At 39.9% G+C, this 24,080-nt stretch overlaps 1 protein-coding gene across 2 annotated transcripts in view; it reads right to left on the reverse strand.

The window, feature by feature from the left end:
* ELMO1 (engulfment and cell motility 1) overlaps positions 1-24,080 on the reverse strand; it is a 302,214-nt gene that overhangs the window by 95,229 nt on the left and 182,905 nt on the right. For both annotated transcript variants that reach the window (XM_058027258.1, XM_058027263.1), the window contains one exon: positions 8,039-8,175. In XM_058027258.1, the coding sequence (XP_057883241.1) occupies positions 8,039-8,175 (137 nt within the window). The remainder of the gene's footprint in view (positions 1-8,038; positions 8,176-24,080) is intronic.

Consider the following 24,080-nt stretch of genomic DNA (forward strand, 5'->3'; position numbering starts at 1 on the left):
AAATAAAAATACAGAGACAAGAGCGGTTCCTGGGATCTGATTATTATCCACACTTTTAGACAGGAATGACAGGGGCAATATCACAAAATATGCTGTTTTGGTGACAGTGCCAGTTACGTTATATCATTTCCCTTCACCACTAACACACTCTACATGCAACTGAGGCATTTTTTTTCCAGTGCAAAAGGTTTCTGTGGAGTAGAAAAAGAGCGGTTAGCACAGATAACCTACACTCAGTGTTCCTCCTCTGGTTATTGGGCTTTCCACTCAGTCATCTTTTTGAAGGCTGAGAAAGTTTATTGGTTTGATCAGCACCCACTGAGATGAAAATGAAAAGTGCTTTGAAAGTATGAAGTACCAGCAGCTTTAAAAATTATAATCTCCAGGGTGTTACACAGACCTGCATGTATTCTACAGTAACACACAGACTTCACTAGAAATCTGGGGGATAAAATCCCCTCTGCCAACAATGGCTAGGTTTTCCACAAATAAGCAATTCCACTGCTGAAACCAACACAGTCTTTCATTACCGGGGAAAGGACAAGACAAGCTGCTGGTCAAGGAATGCATTACACTAAAATACTCTTTTCTTGTTTTAAAAAACAAATGTTTTGTTGAGACATCCTTCCCTTCCCTTGATTTTTTGGCTTGAAGAGTCCATCTCTTTGTTGGTGCACCCATCCAGGCATATAAATGGGCAGAAATCAAGCTTGAAAATTATTTTCCTTTTAAGGCTATGCCCTCCATGAAATCATTGCATATGTGGTCACTGGAGAAGGACTGTTCATCTGTAACTAGATATGACCCTACTACTAAGGACTTCCAAAGCCTTGTGGCAAAGACAAAAAATAGTGAAGACACTGTTTTAAATGAAAAATGTCTTTGAACTAGAAGAATAGTTCATAAGCTACAAAGTGCAGGAAAAGGGCAAGTTAGACTGCTTCATTATGCAGTCTAAGTACTTAATTTTCACAAATTAGTTTTAAAAATGTATTTGCATTCTTGACAATGCTAGTTCAGACTGAAAATTTTTCAGAAGGAAGCAACCATGTAGATTTAAAAATGTGATACTGTTGTTCAATTCTTTTGAGCTTGACAGCCCTGATTTTTTGGGGTATGAATACTTAAATCTGATTTTTACAGACTGATGCCTCAGTAAATGGAAAGATGCCTCTTCAGCATCTTAAACACCCCTTCTCAGGTTCCTGCAGCCAGGAGCAGTAGATGAGTGCTATGGGACACATTTGGAGATCTGACAGGTGGAGATAAATGCACGGAGATGGAGAAGACTTAGCAGAGCCATTCCTAAGTGAGCAGCTGATGAAGGCACACATTTGGAATATCTAGGCCACAAAAAGAATAGAGGGAACACTGACCAAATGCTAGGGAAAGGTCTTAAACAGGCTCCCTCTGCATCACATTCAATTGCACTATTTAAAAAAGTCCATTCTGAAGGAAAAGGTTATTGAATGGAATAGACTTGACAATTTTTATGCACCCAAATTATGCTTTCTAAAAGATTCCTATGATATTTGAAGGGAGTAATTTCTTCAATTAAAAAGTCTCATTTTCTCTGTAATCTATGCAGCAGACTTGCAAAATGTTAATTGCCACAATTTTTTTTATAAATCCATGCATTTCACAAATAATGATACAATATATTTATAGCAATTATCTGTTTCCAATAAAAGTTAATAAAGTGCTATTGGCCTCAGGTGTGAAAATGTGGGATTTAATTTGTGCTAATCTGCCCCAGCCTGGGGAATACTGAATTCATTCTATGTGAGAATAATTTATTTGCAATATCCCTGAGTGATATAAACAAAGCATTCTCAAGGGAAGGTGCAATAAAGCTAACAGAGAGGTGCAATCATTCCACTAGCCTGGCATTTCCCAACAGTAAAATCCTAACAGAACAGCCTTCCAAAGCTTCTCCCAAAAGAAGCTAAATTCATCTGCTTCAGGCCCATAAGAAAATAATAATGCTTTGGAGAGCATCTGTGAAGAGCTATTTACCATCCCCTTCTTCTTTCATTGCATTGAAAAGGAGCTGACAAACAGGTTTAAAGACTGACCAAAGGATTTTACTTTCAAGTTTGTCTGAATTATTTTTCACTTGTTTGAGGTAACGCTTCTTTCATTTTCTGAAGCTACCATTTGCAATCCTTCTCCAGGCCTCCCTGTGCAGCTGGGTGGGGGCAAAGACTCAGAGAGAGGAAAGCACCCCTTTGGGGCTGGAGCTGCTACTGCCTCTGTGCAGGGTGATGGAGGGGGCTGGAGCAAGTGGCCACACATCCTGGTTCTGATTTTGACCCTGCAGCTGCTTCACTGCCCAGGCACTTCAGCTCTTTCAGGGTGCCTTTCCCTCCTTCCTGTAAAGTCCGGATTATCAAGACTTGGCCAAGCCGGCAAGGAGCAGAAAAGTGCAGAATGTTGTTGGTGCCACTAGAGGGGATCACTTGAGCATGCTGGGGACCTGCTGCTCCCACTGGAGTGACATAAAACCCTGTCACTTCCAGGCCAGGCACAGAGCTGCCATGGCAAGGACTAGCATTAGGACCACAGGGCTCCAGCCAGGGGGGCATTTTGGGCAGGAGCTATGCACAGTCTGCTCCTTGAGTCTCCCCAGTCTGCAGTGGACCCAGCAAAGCTGTGACAACTCTGCCACATTGTTGCTCCGGCCCTTTTGGCCCACCACATTTTCACAAAAACCACCGCTCACACAAGTTTGCTTCTTAAGAGCCATAGTCATATTTTGAACCCAGCCTTCCCCAATTATTCATCCCTACAGCTGCCAAGACCACAACAACACCAGAGAAGCTGAGAAACCTGTGGCATGGCATTTCCAAACCTCCACCGAGGAAGGAAATGGTATTTTTCATTTTGATGTTACGCCTGGTTACCTTTTCTGTTATCTTGTCAGCGAGCAAGGAAAAATGTTTGCAGAGCCTGAGCATGAGCCATAAACATCTTTTGTGGTTATCAAATGCCTCTGTGTTTGCTTTGCTATTTAATTACAGGACTCACGTAGGGCATTTATTGTTTGCATCTGTTGCCGCTGTGAACAATGTCTACTCCTCTGATCTCCACAAAGGCAGTTTGTTATGTGCATGCCTGTCAGTGGCATGTTTTATCATCTTGCTGAGCAGACCCCCCTGCTGCAGGGGGATCCAGTGCTGCAGCTTGGTGTGTCCCTGAAACAGCCAGATACCACAAGGGCAGCTCCTCAGCAGGTTGCCTCTGTGAAATGGATACTAGCTGAATGCTGAAACCTGTTTTTTTTAGGTTTCTGAGAATATTTGTCTTACTACAAAGTATTTTCTTCTTTTTCTTCTATATTATGCAATATTATTACATATTCTTATTAAAAAATACGTTTGCACAAAACATTTAAAAGCTCATGTTCTGTACTGTGATGATCTCAAACACATGTCCAAAGGGCAAATTAACTAAATCTCTAAGTAACAAGAAAAATGCATTGGCAGCATCATTACCCAACCTTGTCCCACCTTCCAATTCCTCAAACCTGTAATTTTAGTGAATGCAGTGGATTTTTGGTTTTCAAGCACCTTATATCACAGTACTTACAATTTTTTTCAGTTTTGGTTCCTCCAATTTAACTTTAGCCACACTGGAATGATAATCTGCATCTTGTTATGAGTAGTCATTTCTGGTCATCTAAAACCCAACAACAACACTAATACTAATAAAATCAGCCACATTGTGCCCATTCTCTGTAATGCAGCTTCAACATCCTGCTAGCCAAGTCAAAAAAAATTGTCTTTTTCCTTCCACACTGGGTCTTGAAGCAGTTATTTTTACCCTTAATCTGCTTTTTAAAAGATGGTACAACACAAGGTACAGAATTAGCAAATTGCTTATTCTGTTCTGCAGGTTTAATAAGACAAGTTATGGCTGCAATTAAAAGAATCCATTTGCTCACCCTTCCTCCTATTAGCATGTGAACTTCAAACGTATGAAAAGCAGCTGCCTGAAATCTCTGGAAAAAAGAGTTAAGAGGATAATCTTGTCCCCTGTACAATGTCCTACTTGCTGTCTCCTTGTATCCCAAGAAACAATATGTGTACTTTACAAGAAGACCACTGAAGGGATATCAATCACAGTGTAAATCCACATTAGGGCAATCCAGGTGCATTTACTAATGTACATCTAGTGGGGATCACCAAAAACTTTTCCTTGGGGAGTATGCTTTCATTTGGCCCCATGGGAGGGATTTTACTGTCCAGCAGGTACTTTGAATTCCCCCTACCACTGTGTTAAAAACAAACCATAGACCTCAAAGCAGTTTAAGGATTTCTCAGTCTGTGTGGCAGCAGAGTCTGATTACCCTGGCAGAGTGTAGGGTGGTCCCTATAAGATGGAAATCTGACTGATGGGCACCTATTGAAATGGGCAGGCTGCTGATAAAGGTTTCTAGATGCTGGATGTGAGATAACTCAGGCCGGCTTTCTTACAGTCAGCACTGACTCCAAAAATCAATACAAAACACTTTCTTCTGCTTTAATAAAACATGTAGAAGTATGTAAAGCTTGGAGATTATATTTTCAAAGCCATAAACCATGCTGCTTGCTCACAAATGACTTGGGAGAAACTTGTAAAGTGGCCTTTGATCATCTGTAGGCTCAAATAAAAACAAAAAGGTTTCAAATGGAATTGTTACCACTTGCATGTCTATCTATACAACTGCATCTTAATTTCTCTAGGAAACTCACAAAACATGAATTATGCATGTCTTAAGATGTTACAAAGCCATAATATAAGCTTATCTGACTGTCTGAATTATTCAATTCAGATGTCTACTAGTACATAGAGACTGAAAAAAAGGTTTTAGCTCTGACAGTGTCATAGACATCAAAGGACTTTTTCTTATGCAAGTGTTGGCAAAACGTGTGTCTTTTAATGAATAAGAATTGGATAAAGCATGAGATCATAAATGTCTCACTAAAATACCATAAAATACTTCCAACTGTGAGCAAAGAGCCAGTTTAATTATTTTTGAAAATTTAAAAATGAACAAACCTACGTGGAATCTCCACACCATAAATTGGAACAACCATGATGGCACGGTATGCCATTTTGTCATCAAAAGGAAGTCTTAATATGTGCCCTAAAGAACCCTTGAGAGCAGGCACTAAAACCTGAGGGGAAATTCAATCACCTCACCTCTTTTAGTGCCTGTCATTCCCCAATTCAAAGAGGAGGAAATAATTCTCTGTATGTGCACACAGACCTCCTACAGACCCTCAATGTACAAGTTACTGTGATTAACCAAAAGTTTGAAATTAAACTAAAAAGCTCTTTTTCTTCAGTTATGATTAAACATCAAAGCAAGCAGTCTAGATTTTTTAGCAGAACATCCAGGTCTCAAGAGTTACCAATCAACATACTGAGACCATCTAATTTTGTTTTGGAGGTTTTAAGGAAGGAAGGGACAGAGAAAGGAATAAAACAAATGATCCCATTAGACAGGGGGATAGTGAACTAACAAAGTGGTGTTTCATACACTACCATGACAATCAAGTTATTGAAACTGAAAAATAGTAACACAAAGAGAAGATGGGAGATTTTATCTTTTTTTCACACAAGTAAATTATTGCATCTTGTGAGGTCTGTTCTCTTCTCCACCTCTGAAAGGACAGACTGAATCCTCCCCAGCCCCACGTGGCCCTTGCCTGCCAAGTTTTCAATAGCGACTGCCCAGAAATGGGTACCCTTAGCACGCAGGGAAGATGCAGACAGAGCACTAACATGCTGTGATCACCAAAGCCTCCTGCCAGGTAAGGATAAAAAAAATGGAGGTGCTTAGTTTGGTAAAGCCATGGGCTGCACTGGCTGCTGCCACCCAAAAGCAGATGGGTAAACCCTGGGCACCACCATGTAATGTGCCAGCCCCCACAAGCCCTCCAGTGCTTCACAAGCCCACACAAGAGCACAGTTTGCTGCACTCACAGATCCCTTCAGATGTTTATCAGCTGAGTAATTCACATCACCACCACGTGTCATTTGAAGTGGATAAGAGCACAAAAATTTCCTTATGACTCTAAGAAAGGATTTAGATAAGCAAAACATAATTAGAGAAGTGTTAGAAATGAGAGACTCAAGAGCTTAGCATTCCCTCCCCTTTGCAGAAACAGTTACAAAATCAGGAATTATTTCTGAAGGCAGAGATCCTGGGTTCAGGATCATGCAGCACAGTGCCACCACCAGACACAAACCCTGGTAAGCCCAATGGCAAATGTTTCAGATTTGCCCCACAGAGTTCAGAATTGCCCACGTCTTCAATGACACACACAGTAAGACACAGTGCCAATGCTTCTGACCCTGACAGAACTGATAGATGAAACTGCAGGACTATCAGCAACAGAAAGCAGAAGTAGCAAACTAATCATATCAGAGAAAAATCTCCCTGATCTCCTATGAACCTCCACAACAATGCCTAACACTGCAAAGTAAATTTCTTTGTTTTCCTTTTAGGGTGACCTGGGCTGGTCCCAGAAATGCAACCATTCTTTATCTGAATTCCCTAGGATTGCTAATAATTTTTCAACTCAAGTTGTGGGAAATTATGTAGACAAATCCTTCTTCTACTGAGACAGAAGGCCTGTAAGTAATAGGCAGCTGTTGATACATTTATTTAAAACAACCCCATATTATGAATTAGTCTTTATAAAGTTGCTTTTTAAGCTCTTGATTTTAGCAACCCTATATGGTCCAGTGAATTATCTTGCTATTGCTCCTTCTGTGTTCCTGGATCATTAGGGAGGAGAAGCATGTCAAAAATTCCATGTAAGAACAAAGCTCTAGGTCATCTGGCCACAACAGCGTGGATATTAGACTTCCTTTCTCTCTTTAGCCAGGGCTCTGCTAGTGCTGCCAACTAACTTGCCTGAAAGAACGCAACAAAGGTTACTCCTCACTGTGACCTAAAAATTCACCTTCACTCTGAAGTAGAAAATGGACATTGGGACCATTTCAATAACAGGCAGTTCCAATTAACAGTCAGGCATTCCTACTGGTTCTAACATAACTTTTGAGTCTGGTGACTTCAGGGCACTCATAAGGCACGTGCTGACAGAGCATGTCTTAGTCTCACTTTTTTCATTCCCAACCAACAGTTCTAAAACCAACATCTCCCAGGAAGAGGCTCAAGATCCAGCCAGAGGATGCCAATAAAGATAAGCATGACAGCTGGCCATAAAAGCATGAGTTTGCCATTCTTAGAAAATGCCAGAGATACTGTTCAGCCTCATGGTAAATAGGGTAAAAATTGGATGTCTAGGGACCACTGAGAAAAATGTGTTCTTTATTGCTTTCCTGAGCATCAGAAGATTGGCTGAAGCTTCCAGAATTCTTACTGAGGAGCTTTTTGGTTGAATTTTTATTTCACTGGTTTTGAGGGTTTTTTGTTTGTTTGTTTGTTTGTTTGTTTTGGTTTTTTGGTGGTTTTTTTGTATGTGGTTTTTTTTATTTTTTAATTTTTGTTGATTGGTTGGGTTGGTGGTTGGTTGTTTTTTGTGGTTTGGGGTTTTTTTTTTTTTTTGTTTGTTGAGATTTTTTTGTTTTTCTTTATGTTTTATCAGGCTAAACTGCACAGCACTCTGTCATGATTGTGTCCACTTTTGAATATTTTATCACTTTAGTGCTCACATTAAATGAAAGGGATGCACAGAATTATCACTGCAGTACTCTCTCTGCATTATTTACAACCTTGGAGGCTGCAGCACTTCAGCATAATATTGCTAACATAAAAAGGCAGAATTTCCCCTCAAGCCAGGATTTTAGTCTCGTAGTCTGCAGTGCAACATGACTGAAAAAGGTCTGTGAACCTCCTTCCATCTCCCATCTTCTATCCGTAACTTTTTAAATGCTGGCATCCCGATGTGCAAAGCATCCAAAGAGATAAATCTCTAGGCTTTCAGCAGAATGGGAAGTAGGAAATCCCTGTGTCTCTAGGGAAGAATACATGGCGTTGTTTCACCATTCTGCCCAGTTATTCCCACCCCATCCTTTTTCTTGCCTTGTTAAAGTCCTCTGAAGTTGCCCTCATTTCCTTCCATGTCTTGTTCAAAAGCTGAATGCAGATACAGAAGAACTCCTCAAACGATCTGTCATGGGTGAAGAACATGGGGTGGAAATCGTTGCAGGTCTCACTGGCTAAAAACAGAAAAACAAGGGGGGGTGGAATAAAACATGTACAGGCAGGAGCTTCAAAAAATAAACGTAAAATACAATCAACCATGAAATTTAGAAAATAGCATATTTGAGTGAAATCCAAGTTCTTGGAGCAACGGATGTCAAAACACTACTGTGAAAAGCCAGCCTTGTTCTAAAGTCTTAAAGACAACAAAACACAACATAGACCCCTGTCTTTAGGAGACTGGCAGCAAGAAGAGGGAGCAACTACCTGTTTGCCTGAATATTCTCTCAATGTTTGTCATTTGTGCCAAGTTTTGTAGCTCACTCTGGGACAGAGAGACAAAGACAAGAAGCTCATCAGAAGAAGAGCCTTCCCCACTGCTATAACAGCATGGTCCATCTTGCCTGCTGAGAACCAAACACCAGGGCCCATCACTCACAAAACAGGATTAGATCAATGTACACACTGAAATGTGAAGCTCTGCTGACACAGCAGATGATCTACCATATTGCACAGAGGTAACAAGAAAAATGTTGACAGATATAGAGATGAGAATATAACTGATTAAATTTGTTCTTTGAAAATAACCAGAATCAAAAGCAATGGATCTTCTATAAGCTATCCCTTACCTGAGACAAACATAATAAAAACCAAACAAACAAAATCAAAAACCAATCCCCAAATGTCCTTATTTTTAATCAAATACTGGCTTTAAGGAAGTAAAAAAATGAAGGAGCACTGTAGTGATGATCCCAAAATAGAAAAGCAGGAGTGTGCTGTGATTCTCCTTGAGCAAAAAATGAATTTTCAAAAACTAAGGACTGAAGCAATGCTGGCCTCTGGACACATCTGAGCAACCTGAGTAGAGAAGGGCCTTTAGCCAAGGAACAGAATCTTTAAACTCTGCCATGACTTGCAGGGCCACTTCAGTAGGTTGCATATCTATGTTCTGAAAAAGGCAAATAAAAAAGTAAAGTTGAATAAACTTTCTCCATATACCTAGTCCCCAAATCTCTCAGCTTCCCCTTTCCCCCCTCCATGAGAGCTCCTTTGAACTTTTCCAGCAGTCACTCATATGCTTAAACAGCATCATCTTTCCTTACTTATGGATCAAACAGCCACTACTTAGGCAAACTTCCTCCTGTAAAAGGAACCTCCTCCTCCTCCTTCTGCAAGAACAGCAGAATTATCAAGCACTGGGATAAATCACATTTTCCCAGGTCTGAATCACTGTCTGACATCCACTTTCTCTCACTGGAACTGGACAAATTAGAATTAAGACTGTCCAGGAGGATGTGAATGGCTCAGGCAGGCTGACTCTGCACCAGCTGCAGACACCTGGTCTTGGTACCTCTTCTAGCCACAAAACTCCCCTTTCAGTGTGTTCAGTTACCTCTGCTGTAGGAACATGAATTGTGTGCAGAATCACCTGAACCCTCAAAAAAAAAAAAAAAAAAAAAAAGGTTTCTGATCTTTCCCAGCATGCAGTATTCCAATCAGAAAGCAAAACTGAAGCTTAATTTTAACATCAGATTTACTAAGATCTAATCAATTCTTTAGCTATATGGCAAAGATGGGAATTAAATTTGGAGCACAGGTTTAATTCTAATCAAGTAAACTCCATTTACTTCAAAGGACTTGCAGCCAAGGGGAATTAGTCAAAGTAGGGACCTATATTTATGAGGAACAACTCAATCCCTTCAGAAGAACAAAATGCCTCAGGCGTGCTTTTCAGAGCACCTTCAGCTTTCACTCATTCCACTGGAGCTGCAAGGGCTCAGCACTTCCAATAATCAGACCTTCAGCCTGCAATAATGTCAGAGACACAACAGAACAGATTCTCAGAGGGCCCTTGTCTTTAAGTCATGAAATACTATAATGATGAGTAGAAATAAAATAACACCAAGCAGGAGAATGCAGCCAGTACCTTCACTGTATAAATCACAGCACAAAACAAGGCAATAACCCTCGACACGCACTGGCCTCTCTGATCCTCCTCAAAGCCTGAGCTTCTCACTGCTCCTGCTCATAAAAATCAATAAATCAAAATTAATGGAAAGGCTAGGGATTCTCACAAAATTGATCATTGGTTCTAACTCATGCCTCTCATGATAATCAGCCTCTAACTGTATCTACTATGCTGACTGTTCTGCATGCAGAATCAGAGATGCCACCTCTCCCCACCTCATTTCCTAAGTAGACAAGGGATGGTGTTTTATGCCTTTCAGTTTCAAAATGAAAGAGTAAAAATCACTGTTACTGATATAAACTGAGAAAGCTGGGCCTTTCAGAAGGCTGGATGAATATCTTAAAGCACAAACAAACCCTAGGAATAATTCAAAACCAAATGATGAACAGCTTCTTCAACATTCCAACCATCATCCAGACAGAAAAGAAATGAATCCAGTCTGCTTCAGCAGTAGCCTTTTGTGTGCCTTGAAAATTCTATCCACACTAATACAAAATCATAGAATTCAGTGGAAAAATCTTCAGGCTGAAGGATAACCTTTGTCCCAATACTTTCCTTCTCCTTTTGACAGGGGAGTTGAGGATGAAGGAAAAAGTGATGCTGTTGTTGCTAATATGTAGAGACCAAAGTAAGACTAATTTACAAACTGCTGTCTTTGCCCACTCTCTCCAGCCCCAAGTCTGCATCTCCAATATCAGAGCACTGCCTCTCTCTGAAGAGTGAGCAAATTTAGAGGCTGCTCAGTTTTACTGATTAAAAACTTCTTGAATTTATTTTTTTCACTTACTTGCAATTTGACTAATACTAAACTAAAACAGAGGTCTAGTCTTGGAAAAATGTGGAGACCTTCTGCATAAGAACTGTGTGCAAAATTCTAGCCCTTAAGCCCAGTGCTTTCTAACCATCCTTTTCACAAGCAGGGACAAACCACATTTACAACCACATAAAAACAGCCACAGGGCTACAATGTGGAGACACAAATCATCATGATTATTCACCATCAAGTTTTAATTACGCCTCTGAGAGATCACCTTCAAAAGGCATGCCACAGATGTCTAGCCTACATAAATCAGGTGAAGATCTTGTTGATTTCCTATTCTTGGCACAATTCTTGGAGTTGTAGATCAATATGCCACCTCTCAGGATAAAAGTAGTCCCTCAAATTTCTAGGTGATCTATAGCTGGAACTTTGAGATAGAAGCTTTGTTCATTTCTCATTATAAATTGCACAGGCAAAAAAAAAAAAAAAAAAAGAGCTAATTTGTACCTGGGAGTTTATGTGGTTCCTACAGTGCTTATTTTTAGTGTCTACCCAACACAATTTTGTCTGTCAGTTGCTTCCTAAATTACAATAAAGACATTCAATCATCCCAGACTGTTTGAGGAGTAAACAGATTTGACGTTATGTTGTTCCTCTGTGGATTAGCAAAAAACAACAGGGGGAAAAAATGTGAGAAAGAAGAAAACAGTTGTACCTGCATTTTATACCCCATCTGTAAACAGGGGATACAGAATATCATCAGGGTTGAATTTCTTTTAGCTGTGTCAAGAACATCTAGGTATTTGCATATTTTCATAAGCCTCTCTTCAAAGGCCACAGATTATGTGATGGTGTTTCAATAAGTGTTTTGCTTGAAGTATTGCAGAGATTTAAATTTCAAAGCTGCTGCGGGGAACTGAATATGGACAAAAGGGATTTCTCCATGCAAGACAGACTCCAGGAAAGGACCAGTACACCAGACCAGACAGCAGGATCACCTCACTGTTCAAAACAGTATGAACACAAGGCTGATTGCTGTAAGGGCTCATTATATTTTCCCCTCATGTTAAAAAGTTTACTACACATCTTCTACATGTGGTTTCCACTTGGAAGGGAAGGAAAAGATTAACACAATTTCTTATCATAGATTGTTTTGTGGAACACTAGTGAGTTTCACAGAGATAAGATCATTGTGCCCCTCAAGCTAGAACAGCAGGCAGAGATACAGTGGTGCACCTCCGTAGGCAAGGTGCTGCCCTTGATCTTGGGAAAACTCTGCTCTGATCTCTCTGACTCTGCTAAACTGCTGTGTTCACACTACTCATCCCCCGAAGTGTCTTTAAAATGGCATGTGGTCATTCTGACCTCTCTTGCGAAGTTGTTGAACTCAAGAAATGAAAAAGAGATGACTGTACTGGTATGAAAGCCATATCTATCATGAAGGGAATGTTTGAAACACCACCCAATCCATTATTTACAAAATCCATTCAAGATGCTATGGGGGATCAAGATGAGGTGAGTTAACAGTCATTTTTCTGTAAATTTGAGGCTTGGATCCATGAAATTGGCAATGCATATGAAAGACAATCACAAATGAGACACTTCATTCAAGGATGTCAGCTATGTACCATCATTCTACAAAATAGAACTTCAACAGACCTGATTAAGTAGACAATAAATAAAAGTGATAAGGTTGCTGTGTATTCTCAAATATCTCAAAAGCAGGGAGTCAGTTTAAATCAATCATATTATTCAGTCTGCCATCTAAACACGGTCACCTGGCAAAAATGCTGTCACGCAGAGAGGCAGGCAGACACCTGTGGTGAGGAGCCAGCTTCTGTGCCAGGGGTGGTACTAACAGCTCCTGTGTGCCCTGAAACTCATCAAGAAAAGCATCCTGAAATTGCATCAGAACAGTTTTGAAGTGAGGGCAGCAGTGATGCAGAATCCTGAGGGGCAGGTTTGCAAAGTCCCAGGGAGAGAGGGGTTCAAACACATCTCCCTGTCTTAAAGGTACCTGGGAGTCATGTGATTCAATCTTCAGAGAGAGCTGCGCTTTCTCCTCCCGAGCTGCTGCTTAATTCAGTGTGAGTCATTTATCCCTTCAGTTGTTTTCCCGAATTTCACAGAATGGAGATGATAACATCTCATCAGAGAGGAGGTGGGTGGAAAGAACCATTGCACTTTCAGAAGTGCAGCAAGAGCCACAAATGAAGTGGGTGCCATACGGACCTTGGAAATATCATCTCCACTTGGCATGGCTTCCTCTGGGATTATTATTTGCCAGTAAGAGAAGGACCAAAGAGCAACTAATTCTCACTAGCTCTCAGGAGGAGAAGCACTGTAATTTCTGCTTCTTCCTGAAGATGCAGTACAGTAAAAATAACTACTGCCATGACCATTTTTATATCCACAATCAAAAATTCTCTCAGTAATACAAGAACATATAAGAAGAAGAGCACCTAATACTGCAGAAATACAGTGATTGCCAGGTTTTCTATACTACTGATCCCTGTGGTCTGCCAGCAGTAATTTGACTTTGGCTACCCTTCTGGCACATGATAAGGAAACAGTGTAATTTAAAGCAAGGAAGGCCACTGGCAGTGCCCGTGCAGTAATGAAGTAGTAATACTGCTGCCAATTGTGTAATTTTCTTTCCTAGGGAACAGTTCTTTTTAGAAAGCTCAACTGGTATTAGAACAAAAGCCACCAAAATTGCCTAGCAACACAGGGCTATAAGAGAGCTTCAACATTTTACCTTACCTGATCACATATTTAGTCAGAATAGAAACTATAAGAAATTGCTAAGCATGCAGCAAAACCCATCAACTCAAACTCCTGAGAAGATAAGACAATACCATGTCTCTAAACCTGTGAGATCCATAATGATGCTATGGAGGGAAACTGGAAATAAAAGAACACATAAAAGGCATCCTACATCTGCAAGTTTCTCAAGGCTGAGAATAAATTTTAATATGCAATGAAAAACAAGGATTCCATGAAGCTTCAGGACTAGGATGCTCATGGCATATGCAGCTCCAAGCTCTTCAGTAACTTCCCCATATTTGCTTTAAAGGTGACTGCAGCTTTGTCAGAAAAGCATATCCTTTCCCCAATATGTCATTAAATAAAGGAGCCACTCTAAAAATTCACCTCTTCCACTGTCCCAAATAAAAATGGAGAAAGAAGAACCCTGACTACTGCAGCACAACTCAATGAGGCCCTGCACTCATCACTACCAACAGGTCCAGCAGCCCAGAGGTGGCAATAAGCAGGCATCAGACTCACTCTGCCACATCCAGTGGAGATGGTGAACTGAAAGAAACCAGTGGATACAGTGGTGTCCACACAGGCAGGCTGACTTGGTAAAGATAATTCCCTTTGCAGCTCTCAGTAAATAGAGATATCATTGTACCTCTCCTGCTTAGACCAGACCTGAAGGCTGAACACTGCAGTTTGGAAATGCAAACATTTCCAAACTGAAAGCCAAAGTACAAAGAGAGTTTTTTAAAAAAAGGGCTCTTATACGCAACTAGGAAATGAGATATATACAAAGATCATCATGCTGATAAGAGTTCCCCATCTTGTTCAAGAGCAGCCTATTTTTGTTTGTGACAAAACAGGTGCCAATTATAACTAAATCTGAACTGCCTCTGCAATCTGTCACAGTACACTGCTGGGCAACAGGAAAGTTCCCTGCTTCCCTCTTGATTCCTCCAGTACTTCCAGTCCTAAAAAAGCAGTAATCAATAACAATAAGAAAATGTAGTTTTAAAACCTGATGGATAAATTGGAGTATCATTTTCAGAAGAGAGGGAGCACTTCACGTTAATTAGTCATGCACTTCAAGGAGAAAACTCCTTGAGAGTGGAAATTGCATGAAAAAAACAAGAGCTTAAATTCATCATTCCAAAAAAACCCAAAATTATTCCTTTGGGAAGAAAAGGACATAGGTCCACAAGCACATATTTCTAATTGTGCTCTGACATATTTATAGTATCCCTGAGCAACAATATAGAATCATAGAATTATCTGCATTGGAAAAGACCTCCAAGAATATCAGAATGCTAGTTGATTAATGTGAGAAATTTGCTTGGGGCCTATGAAGTCTTTATGGTCACTTCTAGCAAACATATATAAAAAGAGGGAAGTAGACATATTAAGAAAAATCTGTATAGAAGGTTGTTATGTTACCAAATAAACATATTACACAAAATTTTCTTACTACTTCTATGTCGGGTTCCTGACATCTTGCAAAGCACAGAGGGTAATGATGGCCATATGAACGCTTAAATATACCAATCATACCATCATATAAAAAAGCATTTCTCACAATTTTTACTTGAAGTCCAGCAGACACAGGCAGTGGCACTGACAGAAGGCCAGCTAAGCTCAGACCTATGAAGGCAAGCACCTTCTCACATCTGTTCCATGTTGATGCCCTGCTCCTTTGCCTGTTGCACCCTTTCTCTCATTAGCCCTCAAGGACACTAGACCTAATCTCATCTCCAGACAAATCAGGAAGAATGCCAGTGGCAATGGGGGAGGAAGATATGCATTTATAAAGAGCAGTGTAAAAGCAATCACTCTGTGCAACCACCCTTTTTAGCCCCAAAGTACCCATTGGCAAGGTTTATTGCCAACTGCTACATTTTGGCACATTTTCTAATAACTTTTGCAGCACCTCAGACACAGAACTGTCAGGGCTGGGGTCAGAGGCTCCCGGGTGCAGAAGAAGCAGACATTTGCTCTGCCCCTGCTTGTACATCTCCTTGATGTCACCTCCCACAAGCACCGCAGTGAGAAAGTGCCTTCCAGGGCAGAATTGCTGACTTTTCATGTCTTACTCTGACTGGTTTAGAGAGCACCAGCTTATTGCTTCTCCTCCTGAAGGGATTCTTGCTAAAAAGCAAACGTTTACCTCTAATTACTCATTGTCTTTATTGGGACTGTATTACAGGTTATAACTCCTGCCTCTTCAAAGAGCTTCTGTGAGATACTTCATCCAGAATATACTCTGGTTGCCATTTGAAACACAGACCATGCTGTTTTGATTCACAAGAGAGGAGGAACTGTCAGTGAAAATTAATTCTGCTTTAAGTAGGCTGGCTAAGGCTCCATCTGTAAGCAAAACTTAAAGGAGCCCATAAAAACCTGCATGAAAAACACCACAAACCATAACCTGGGAAGTCTGCGGGTATTTTTAGGTTACCCTTACTACCTAAGCATCTCCCATTCCCTGCTCCTGGACATGGACCTCCTCACTAAAATCAGATCTGTAAAACCATACTGCAAGAAACTATGTGGTCCTTGTCTAAGACAACTAGAGTAAATAACATATTTGTGGGGGGTATTTGGTCTTCCAAGTCAGCAAAAGCAGGACAACTACAAGGAGAAAAACCAAATGAAAAATGGAGATGCCAAAAAACCAACAATGAAGCCAGGCAGGAAGATAATCTTTTTTTCCTGGTACCAAGGCATTCCTCTATTAGGAAAAAAGGTTACAACTGAATTACTGATGCAGACCTGGCACAAACCATCTGTACTCACCATCAGAGGGGTCTGTATATGAGTATGTGAGATGCCAGCTCTGCTGCATTTCATGACAGGCTGTTAGGCTGCCTTCAGTGCCCCCATGGTGGGGTATCAGACAGCTGGCTGCCTGACACCTCTGCCTAGTCTGTCAGGTCAGCTTCCAAAATGTAAAAGCTGGGAGGACAAAGGTCCAGTTACCTAAAAAGTGAACTAAACTCACTCAGCTCCTCTGCCATCACAGAAAATGGAACATGACCAAAGCACTCTAAGTTCAACCACTTGCTTTGAATCCATCCCAGATATACTCAAAATGCCAAACAAGGTAACAGACTGCGACACAGGAGGAAATTACATCAATATCAATAAAAAAAAATAAATTCTGTGATTAAGGTGAAGGGGTTCACCATATCACACATCCTAGAGCAATGGCACTTTGGCACTTCATCTTTCATGCCAGATCTCTTCTGAGCTATGCTGAAGCTACATTGCTTGCTCAAGAATCAGGAGATGCACACCCAGTATCTACCCTCGACTTCTTTTAAAATATGCGTGGTGCCACCACTACTACAGCCCCACAAAGGACAACCCACCTTAGCAGTATCACCTCTCCTCCCTCCCCTTCTGCATCTCTACAAACTGAACTTCCTTTAAAACATGAATATTTATTCACACATCCCTAAATTGCCAAATAACATCTTTCCCCTGCCTCTTTGTGAAAATAAAATGTGAGGAAGGAGAAACTGGCCAGTGGATTCAACTCTGCACAGGCAAAATCCTGTGCAATAAGCCCCAGGCTGGGAACACTCCTTGACACGCCTACAGCCCACTCTCTGTTCCATTCTTGGTCTGCCATGGGCAATCAGCAGCTCTAAGCTTGGCAGTGACAACACAGTGATCTGTGGGGAAATCTGTGGGCAAATCTTCCCACTCCCAGTCCTTCCTGGAGCCCAGATGGACTTGCTGAGGCAAAGGTCATTAACTCATGGTGAAAACTGCACCTTACTTATCTAACTGCAACCACCTACATTATTTTCTTCCCCTACAAATAGTCTTAATCTGTAAATTATGTTTTTAACTCTCTGGGCTAGAGTCCCAAAGTCAGACTGATAGAACAAAAATAAAACTGCTGAAGCATACTCTTTTTAACACAGACCAAACTGAGTAATTGCTACTCACAAAATGGGAAAACAGTGATGTGGCAGGGTGCAAGCAGGAAACACTGAACCTCAGTGCTTGTTAGTGTTTTTATCTAAGATCATCACCGTAACACACTAAGTGCCAAGCATCTTCAAATGGTTTTTTGAACATTAATCAGCCTCTAGAAGGACAGTAGTTAACACTCACTCCTCAAATGTCAGGCTTGACCTCTTGAAAGGCAAAGGGAAAAATCAAGTTAATTAGGCCACAGTTTTAACAAGAGAGGCTATTTAAATAATACATTTCCCAGTAGCACATTCAGCTGGTAAGTTACTCCACTGGAGTTTTTCACTTCATGGACCAATATGAACGAAGCTGCACCACCCTACAGCTGACAGAGCATAGTTTTGGATAGGTAGAACTACTGTCATCAAAAGTTATGTTTTAAAAATGTTTAATTAGGCTGTAATGTTGTCCTACTTTATGTTATTGCTTTTCTTTATAGGCTGAAACAGTAAACCAGCATTTCAGTCATACCACTATAAAAAAAACCAGGATGTTAAAACATTGCATTCTAGAAAACCAGGTCCATTGCTTAAAGGTATTTTAAAGAGTCCAAATATTTTAAAATTAATTCCTGTCCTATATCCTATGGCATTTGTATTGTATACTAACAGATATAATTCATTATAACTCCAAACCTTATCATTTCTGAAGAAGCTCAGAGAATAACCTAGTCCAGGTTAAGTGAAGTAGTGCAGGTTGTCTCCTCATGATGCTGGGAGATAAAAAGCCCTTGAGTATAAATCAAGTGAATACACAGGAGACTGGGGAAGGAAAGAGGCCTGGACAACACATTGCTGAGGTCCATCTTTGCAGGATATCAGAATCAGGATAACAAGAAATTTAATTGACAGTATAATGTCTCAGGTATTAATTTTAGCACAGTTTTCCCTGGGAGCTTGTTCCATTACTTGTGTAGTCTCTAGTTTTACTGTTGTCCTTGTTATTTGATCTATATTCCCTCTTTTGTTTTGTAGGTCCATTATTTGTTTTGCCCTTGTTGAGTACAAGAATTGAATAAAATAATTTCTTCATCATGCCTTGATGAAGTTCCTGAATACATTTACATCTTTTCAATCACTTATTCCACCCTGACCATGAGTAATTGCCTAATTTTTCCTTGAGGATCTTAATTGATCAAGTGTACTATCACTCACTCCAGAAATAAGTCTGTATGCATGAGAATCACAGAATAGAGACATAGAAAGATTGTAATAATAATTTCTCAGAACAAACAACCTAACAAAAAAGAGGTAAGCAAAACCCTTCAGCTGAAATTTCTGTGTTGGACTATGGCTGTACTTGAAAAACGATCTAAGTTAACCTTCTTACAAATTCTGTCCTATTACTCCTACTGCAGACACTTAGCAATTTCAGACAGGAACAAGAAAGTCATCTTGTATATATAGGACCACTCTTTGTTTCTGCATTTCAATTTAAAATTAGTTCTCAGAATTTAGGATTATTGCTTGGCTTTTTTTTTTACAAAGCATTATCCCACTCATGTCTCAAGAGATATTGGATATTGTGTATGAGGCAAGTGAACTATCCTCACTTTTATTAAAATAAACTCATTCATAACACAAGCTAAACAATATATATATTCATCTGGAAAAAATACCATCATGCCCTAAGAAAGCATTTTCCACTTTTTCTTGACTGAATCTGACCATCTGTGACATCATACACAGGTTATTAGCATCAACTCAAAAACTGTGAAGGAATACATCTGGAAGAGGAAAGTGTTTCCCAGACTACTGTGAGAAGTTAGAGAAATAACATTTCCAAATCAACTATGAAGAAATAATTGAGATTTCAAATGTTTTTTTGAAGAAATAGCTAAATTTCTTCATTGCCAATAGGACAGGTTGGATATGTTGGTTTCAAAATTACTGAGGCAAAAGAAGGACCAGCCTGATGCTTTCAGAAAAATAAGTGTCAACTCCTTCCCATTTAAACTTGTAAAAAGCAGTAGAAACTTTTCCTATGTTAGATTAAAATTCAGCAGCCAGGAGTTTTTCCCAGGAAGGAACTACAGAGAATATGAACAAAATTGAATTCTAAGGCTCTGTGGTTGTGGTTTAGGGATTGTATTTGGATTATTTTTAAACTGGAACCCAACCTGGTTCAATATCGGCAAGTATCTCCTGAGCAGGAACTGGCACAAACTTAGGAAGCTCATTGCTCTTGGCAGCTCAGCAGAATGGCTCAATTGAAAGTAGAAACACTCTATCCCCAGTTACAAGTTGTTGAGCCTGGACAACTCTAAGCTGCTCATGGCAAATATTTCTGCTCCTGCTGGAGAAAACTTGCAAACTGCTCAATGTCTATGTGTGGATCTGGCTGTCACAGGGTCAGAGCAATTCCCTTCCCCTTCCTTTCCCTTTCCCTTCCCGTCTCTTGCTTCCCAAACATAGCGTTAGCACCAGTCCCACTCCCACAGTACAGCAGATGAGTTCCACCTTAAACTGGAACCATTACAGAGTGAACTCAACTGACTTCTTCTTGTTACCCATTTATATTTCAGAGGTCAGCACCTCCCCAAACAATGAGATGCAAGGGGTTCTACTTGTCCCTAATAGATTTAACAGGAAGCCAAAACTTACAGTCGCCTTCTTTTTCTTCTCATTCCTGAATGACATGAGGGAAACTTCTTTGTAAGTAAAACCAGCACAGTTAAGGTTTTTAAGATGTGAGTCCAAGCTGTCAGTTGGTTGTGACAGCACAAGTGTCATTCCAGCTGAAGCTGTGCTCCAGTGGATACCCACGCCAGCAGAGGAGGGATTTCTGACACCTCCCAAAAGGAGCAACTCGGACACACAGTTAGGGACACAGAGCCACTCAGGGGTGCCACATTTCTGTGCCACAGCCCTGATTTGGTGCCTAGCCTGGTCTCCCCAGGGCTCAGAGAATGGGCAGCAGAGGACCTCACTCCCGTCACACTGAGACTTCAGTCCCTCAGTTTGGTGTTCACACTTCGTAAATAGCCCCAATTCCTTAATGCCCTCATTAAAACTTTCACAGAAACTTCAGTTTTCACAGCTACTGGCATGAAGGTACCCCAATTATGTGCCAAACTTACTGCTGTATAATTTGCAAGAGAATTTGATTCATATCAAACATCCTCTTTCTTACAATCCTGCCACTTCCTTCACCATAAAACACCCTTTCTCTCATGAAGTTCATTCTCTCTGACCTACAGGAGGCCTTGCAAGCAAGGCAGATTTTTAATAACTTTGTCATGCAAGATGAATACAAAAGCAAACACAAGGCTTATACTTAACAAAGAGAGGAGGGAAAGGTGAAATTAGTTATTGTCATGGCTGATCTCAATAGCAGGCACAGCTTCAGAACAAATTTTGAAAGTAAGTAAGAACATATTGAGGTGAATTGAGACTGGAATAAGTATTGCACAGGCTTACCAGGAAGGGATCAAGTCTGATTCATCTAATCTTTGGCAAAATAACTCTTGTTTCTCATGGGTGAAATGTGGTGGGCTTTATCAGCACAGCAGATGATTTAGTTCTCCTGCATTTGACTTAAGAAAAGTATTTTGATATAACTCTGTGTGCCAGGCAGAAAATCAGTAATTCATCTGGACAAAATAGGATTTGAGACAAGAATCAGTGAGGTGGGTGAGGCGCAGACCACGTACAGAAATGACAAAAAGGAAAGGTATCAAACTAAGGGCAGTACTGCTGGAATTTCTCAAAAGTCAGTCTCAGACTCCATATTTTTGTTAATCACTTCGGCACAAAAATCTAATAGTAATTCTACAAAATTTGCTGGAGCCCAAAACTATGATACCATCAGCAATGGTGGCATTGCTGATGGTATCATAGGAGAAGATCAGACTGTCATAGAGGAAGGACTTTGAGCCCTAGAGAAATCAGAATGGTATGGCACTGAAAAGATTTTGAGTAAAAAAAAAAAAAAAGATTTCTCCTCTAATCTGAGACTTATCAGTTGTAAAAAATAAAGAGTCGAAAAAAAGACAATTTGTAGACAGAGCCATCCTTATGACAAAAGCAGCTGTAATCCTAAAACATAATCAGTAAGAAATTTCTAGCATGGTAGTGAAGTATAAAAATAATGTGATACAGGGCATTGATAATACACAAACTGCAATAACACCTGCAATTCTGTGCACCCATACACAAGATATAGAGACTTAAATGAGAACACAGAAGGAAGGGATCCTAAAAATGGCCAGCAAGTGGAGAATGGTATTGAAACAGACTGAAATGTCTATGTTGGTTTACTTTGGCACAGTGAAGGTTGAAATGAAATAATACAAATACATGGGGGAGAGGAGGGAAACAGAAGGAGAATACCTGTTAACTACAGAACAAATCTGGCACAAAGATTTAAAGATTTAAACAATGTCTGAATATATTTAGACTGGAAATAAAAAGGTTTTGAGCCCTGTCCTGCATGAAAAGAGCAGTGATTGGTGGAAGGATGAAGTTCAATAAATCCATGAATGGGAATATATGTTGTGTCTAGCTGCAGTGATCCAGTTCTAACCCCTCATTTTCACTTCTGTGGCAGTGCTATTTTCTGCATTTATCATTAAACCCAGACCAGCTACCCCTTAGTGCCTGGGTATCATGGAACTGCTGCATTCATTTGCTCTACCTTAATTTGGCTAATGTTGATTTACTGAATCTACAGTAAGAAAATGCACGGACCATAAAAGCCATACACAAAAAATTCCTTCTGTTTTAAGAAAAAGAAATTGCTCATCCTGCACAGTGCCATATTTAAACCTTTGTAATACTTTACTGAAACTAAACTGCACTAGTAAGGGTGTTACATCATCAGTCACAGCAAGCATTGGGAACTCAGGGACAATTCAGAACATTTAAACAATCATTATGACATTGCTGCCTTAATGAACAATAATTCGGTGCACTATTAAATGTACAAAAATGGAAAGTAAACTAAGGAATCTGCCCTGCACTCACACACTGTTTCTGACAGTTTTGTAACTATTACAAATATTGCATTGCTACTTTTTCTCCTTTCCCAGTTTCAACTACTTTTCTCACATGACCACCTTTGAAAGTGTCATTACATTAAGATTTTATGCTTTCAGTTGAAGTGGCTGAAATTTCAGGCAAACATTATAATACCCTCTAACCTTTGGCAACACAGTTCACACCTGCTCTGCAGTGTAGAAGTGGACCAAAACCAGCATCATCTAGAGTAGGTTTTGCTTATCAGCTGTGAAGCAGAATATATCAATAGGGACTGAAATGATTTGACCTTTTCCTCTCTAAGATAAGAATCAAACACCACAACTCCCTTTCTCTGAGTATAGAACAGGGTTAATGTTTCCTTTCTTCCTCTGAGAGTGATTGTTTAGATGGTCTAATACATATCACTTGTCATGGTATCTCTACCAGTATCTACCAGAAAAAAAAATTGTCCTGGACACTAATCATTCAATCATTCAATTCTGTCTTGGCTTGATGGGAGGCAGAACACTCAGCTATTCTAAAAAATCAGCTCTCCAACACTCCAGAAAGTGGTGTAAAAGTCAGCTCCAACCTAGACCTCCACTGACAGAAAAAAGAACAGGAAGATAGAAATGAGGCACAATAGTTCTTCTTATTAAATAGATTACTTACTGAATAGTTTACTGATATTTTCCTGTTAAAGAGATTATCTCTCTGATAAATCATCACAGAGAGTCTTAATAGTCACCTCTCATTTAAACACCAGTATTTGAAAGCTGGTGTTTAAATGAGAGGTGCATTATTTTTTAGTAAATCTCTAAATTACATAAATTCAGGGAAATGTTAACCCCAGCCATGCAAACCACAATGATGATGCTGCCACATCTAGTACCGAATCTAACACAAAAACGATTCCTTAATTGTGCTCTGAATATATTGTTCACTGCCTACAAACCTTCACTTTCCCCATGCTGAAAACTACATTGCTACTGAGGTTACTACAGGTCTCCAGCTGCCCTAAAACTCTTGCCAAACTAAGCTAGGAGTTATTCCAAATTTCATATTTGGGAAAAAAAAGCTGGAAATAGGAAAATTGCTTTTTAACAGAGTGCAAAAGAACACCTGCTTAATATGAACACGTCCCAGAAGAGCCACGAGGTAAGCAAACTAACTCTGATCCAATGACAGAACTAAGCAGAGTAGTCCAATGCATGCTTATGTCATAAATCCCTTATTTTATCATATAACAACATCTCCATGAGAAGTATTTTAGCTGTGATAGGTATATCAGTGAAAAAAAAAGGACTATTTATATCACAAGAGAAGTTTATTTTCTTGAAGCATCTTCTAAGCTGTTTTTTTTAAATTATGAATGGCTTTGATTCCCATTTTGCGTGACTCATGGCAGAAGAGTTGCCTGCAATTTGGTAAAGTTGGCTGATAATAATGAGTTGGACATTACAGATTCAATCTTCATCAAAAAATTTTTCATTGAAA

This window comes from Melospiza georgiana, chromosome 1 (genome assembly GCF_028018845.1).
Source record: "Melospiza georgiana isolate bMelGeo1 chromosome 1, bMelGeo1.pri, whole genome shotgun sequence".
In the NCBI taxonomy this organism is placed as follows: Eukaryota; Metazoa; Chordata; class Aves; order Passeriformes; family Passerellidae; genus Melospiza; species Melospiza georgiana.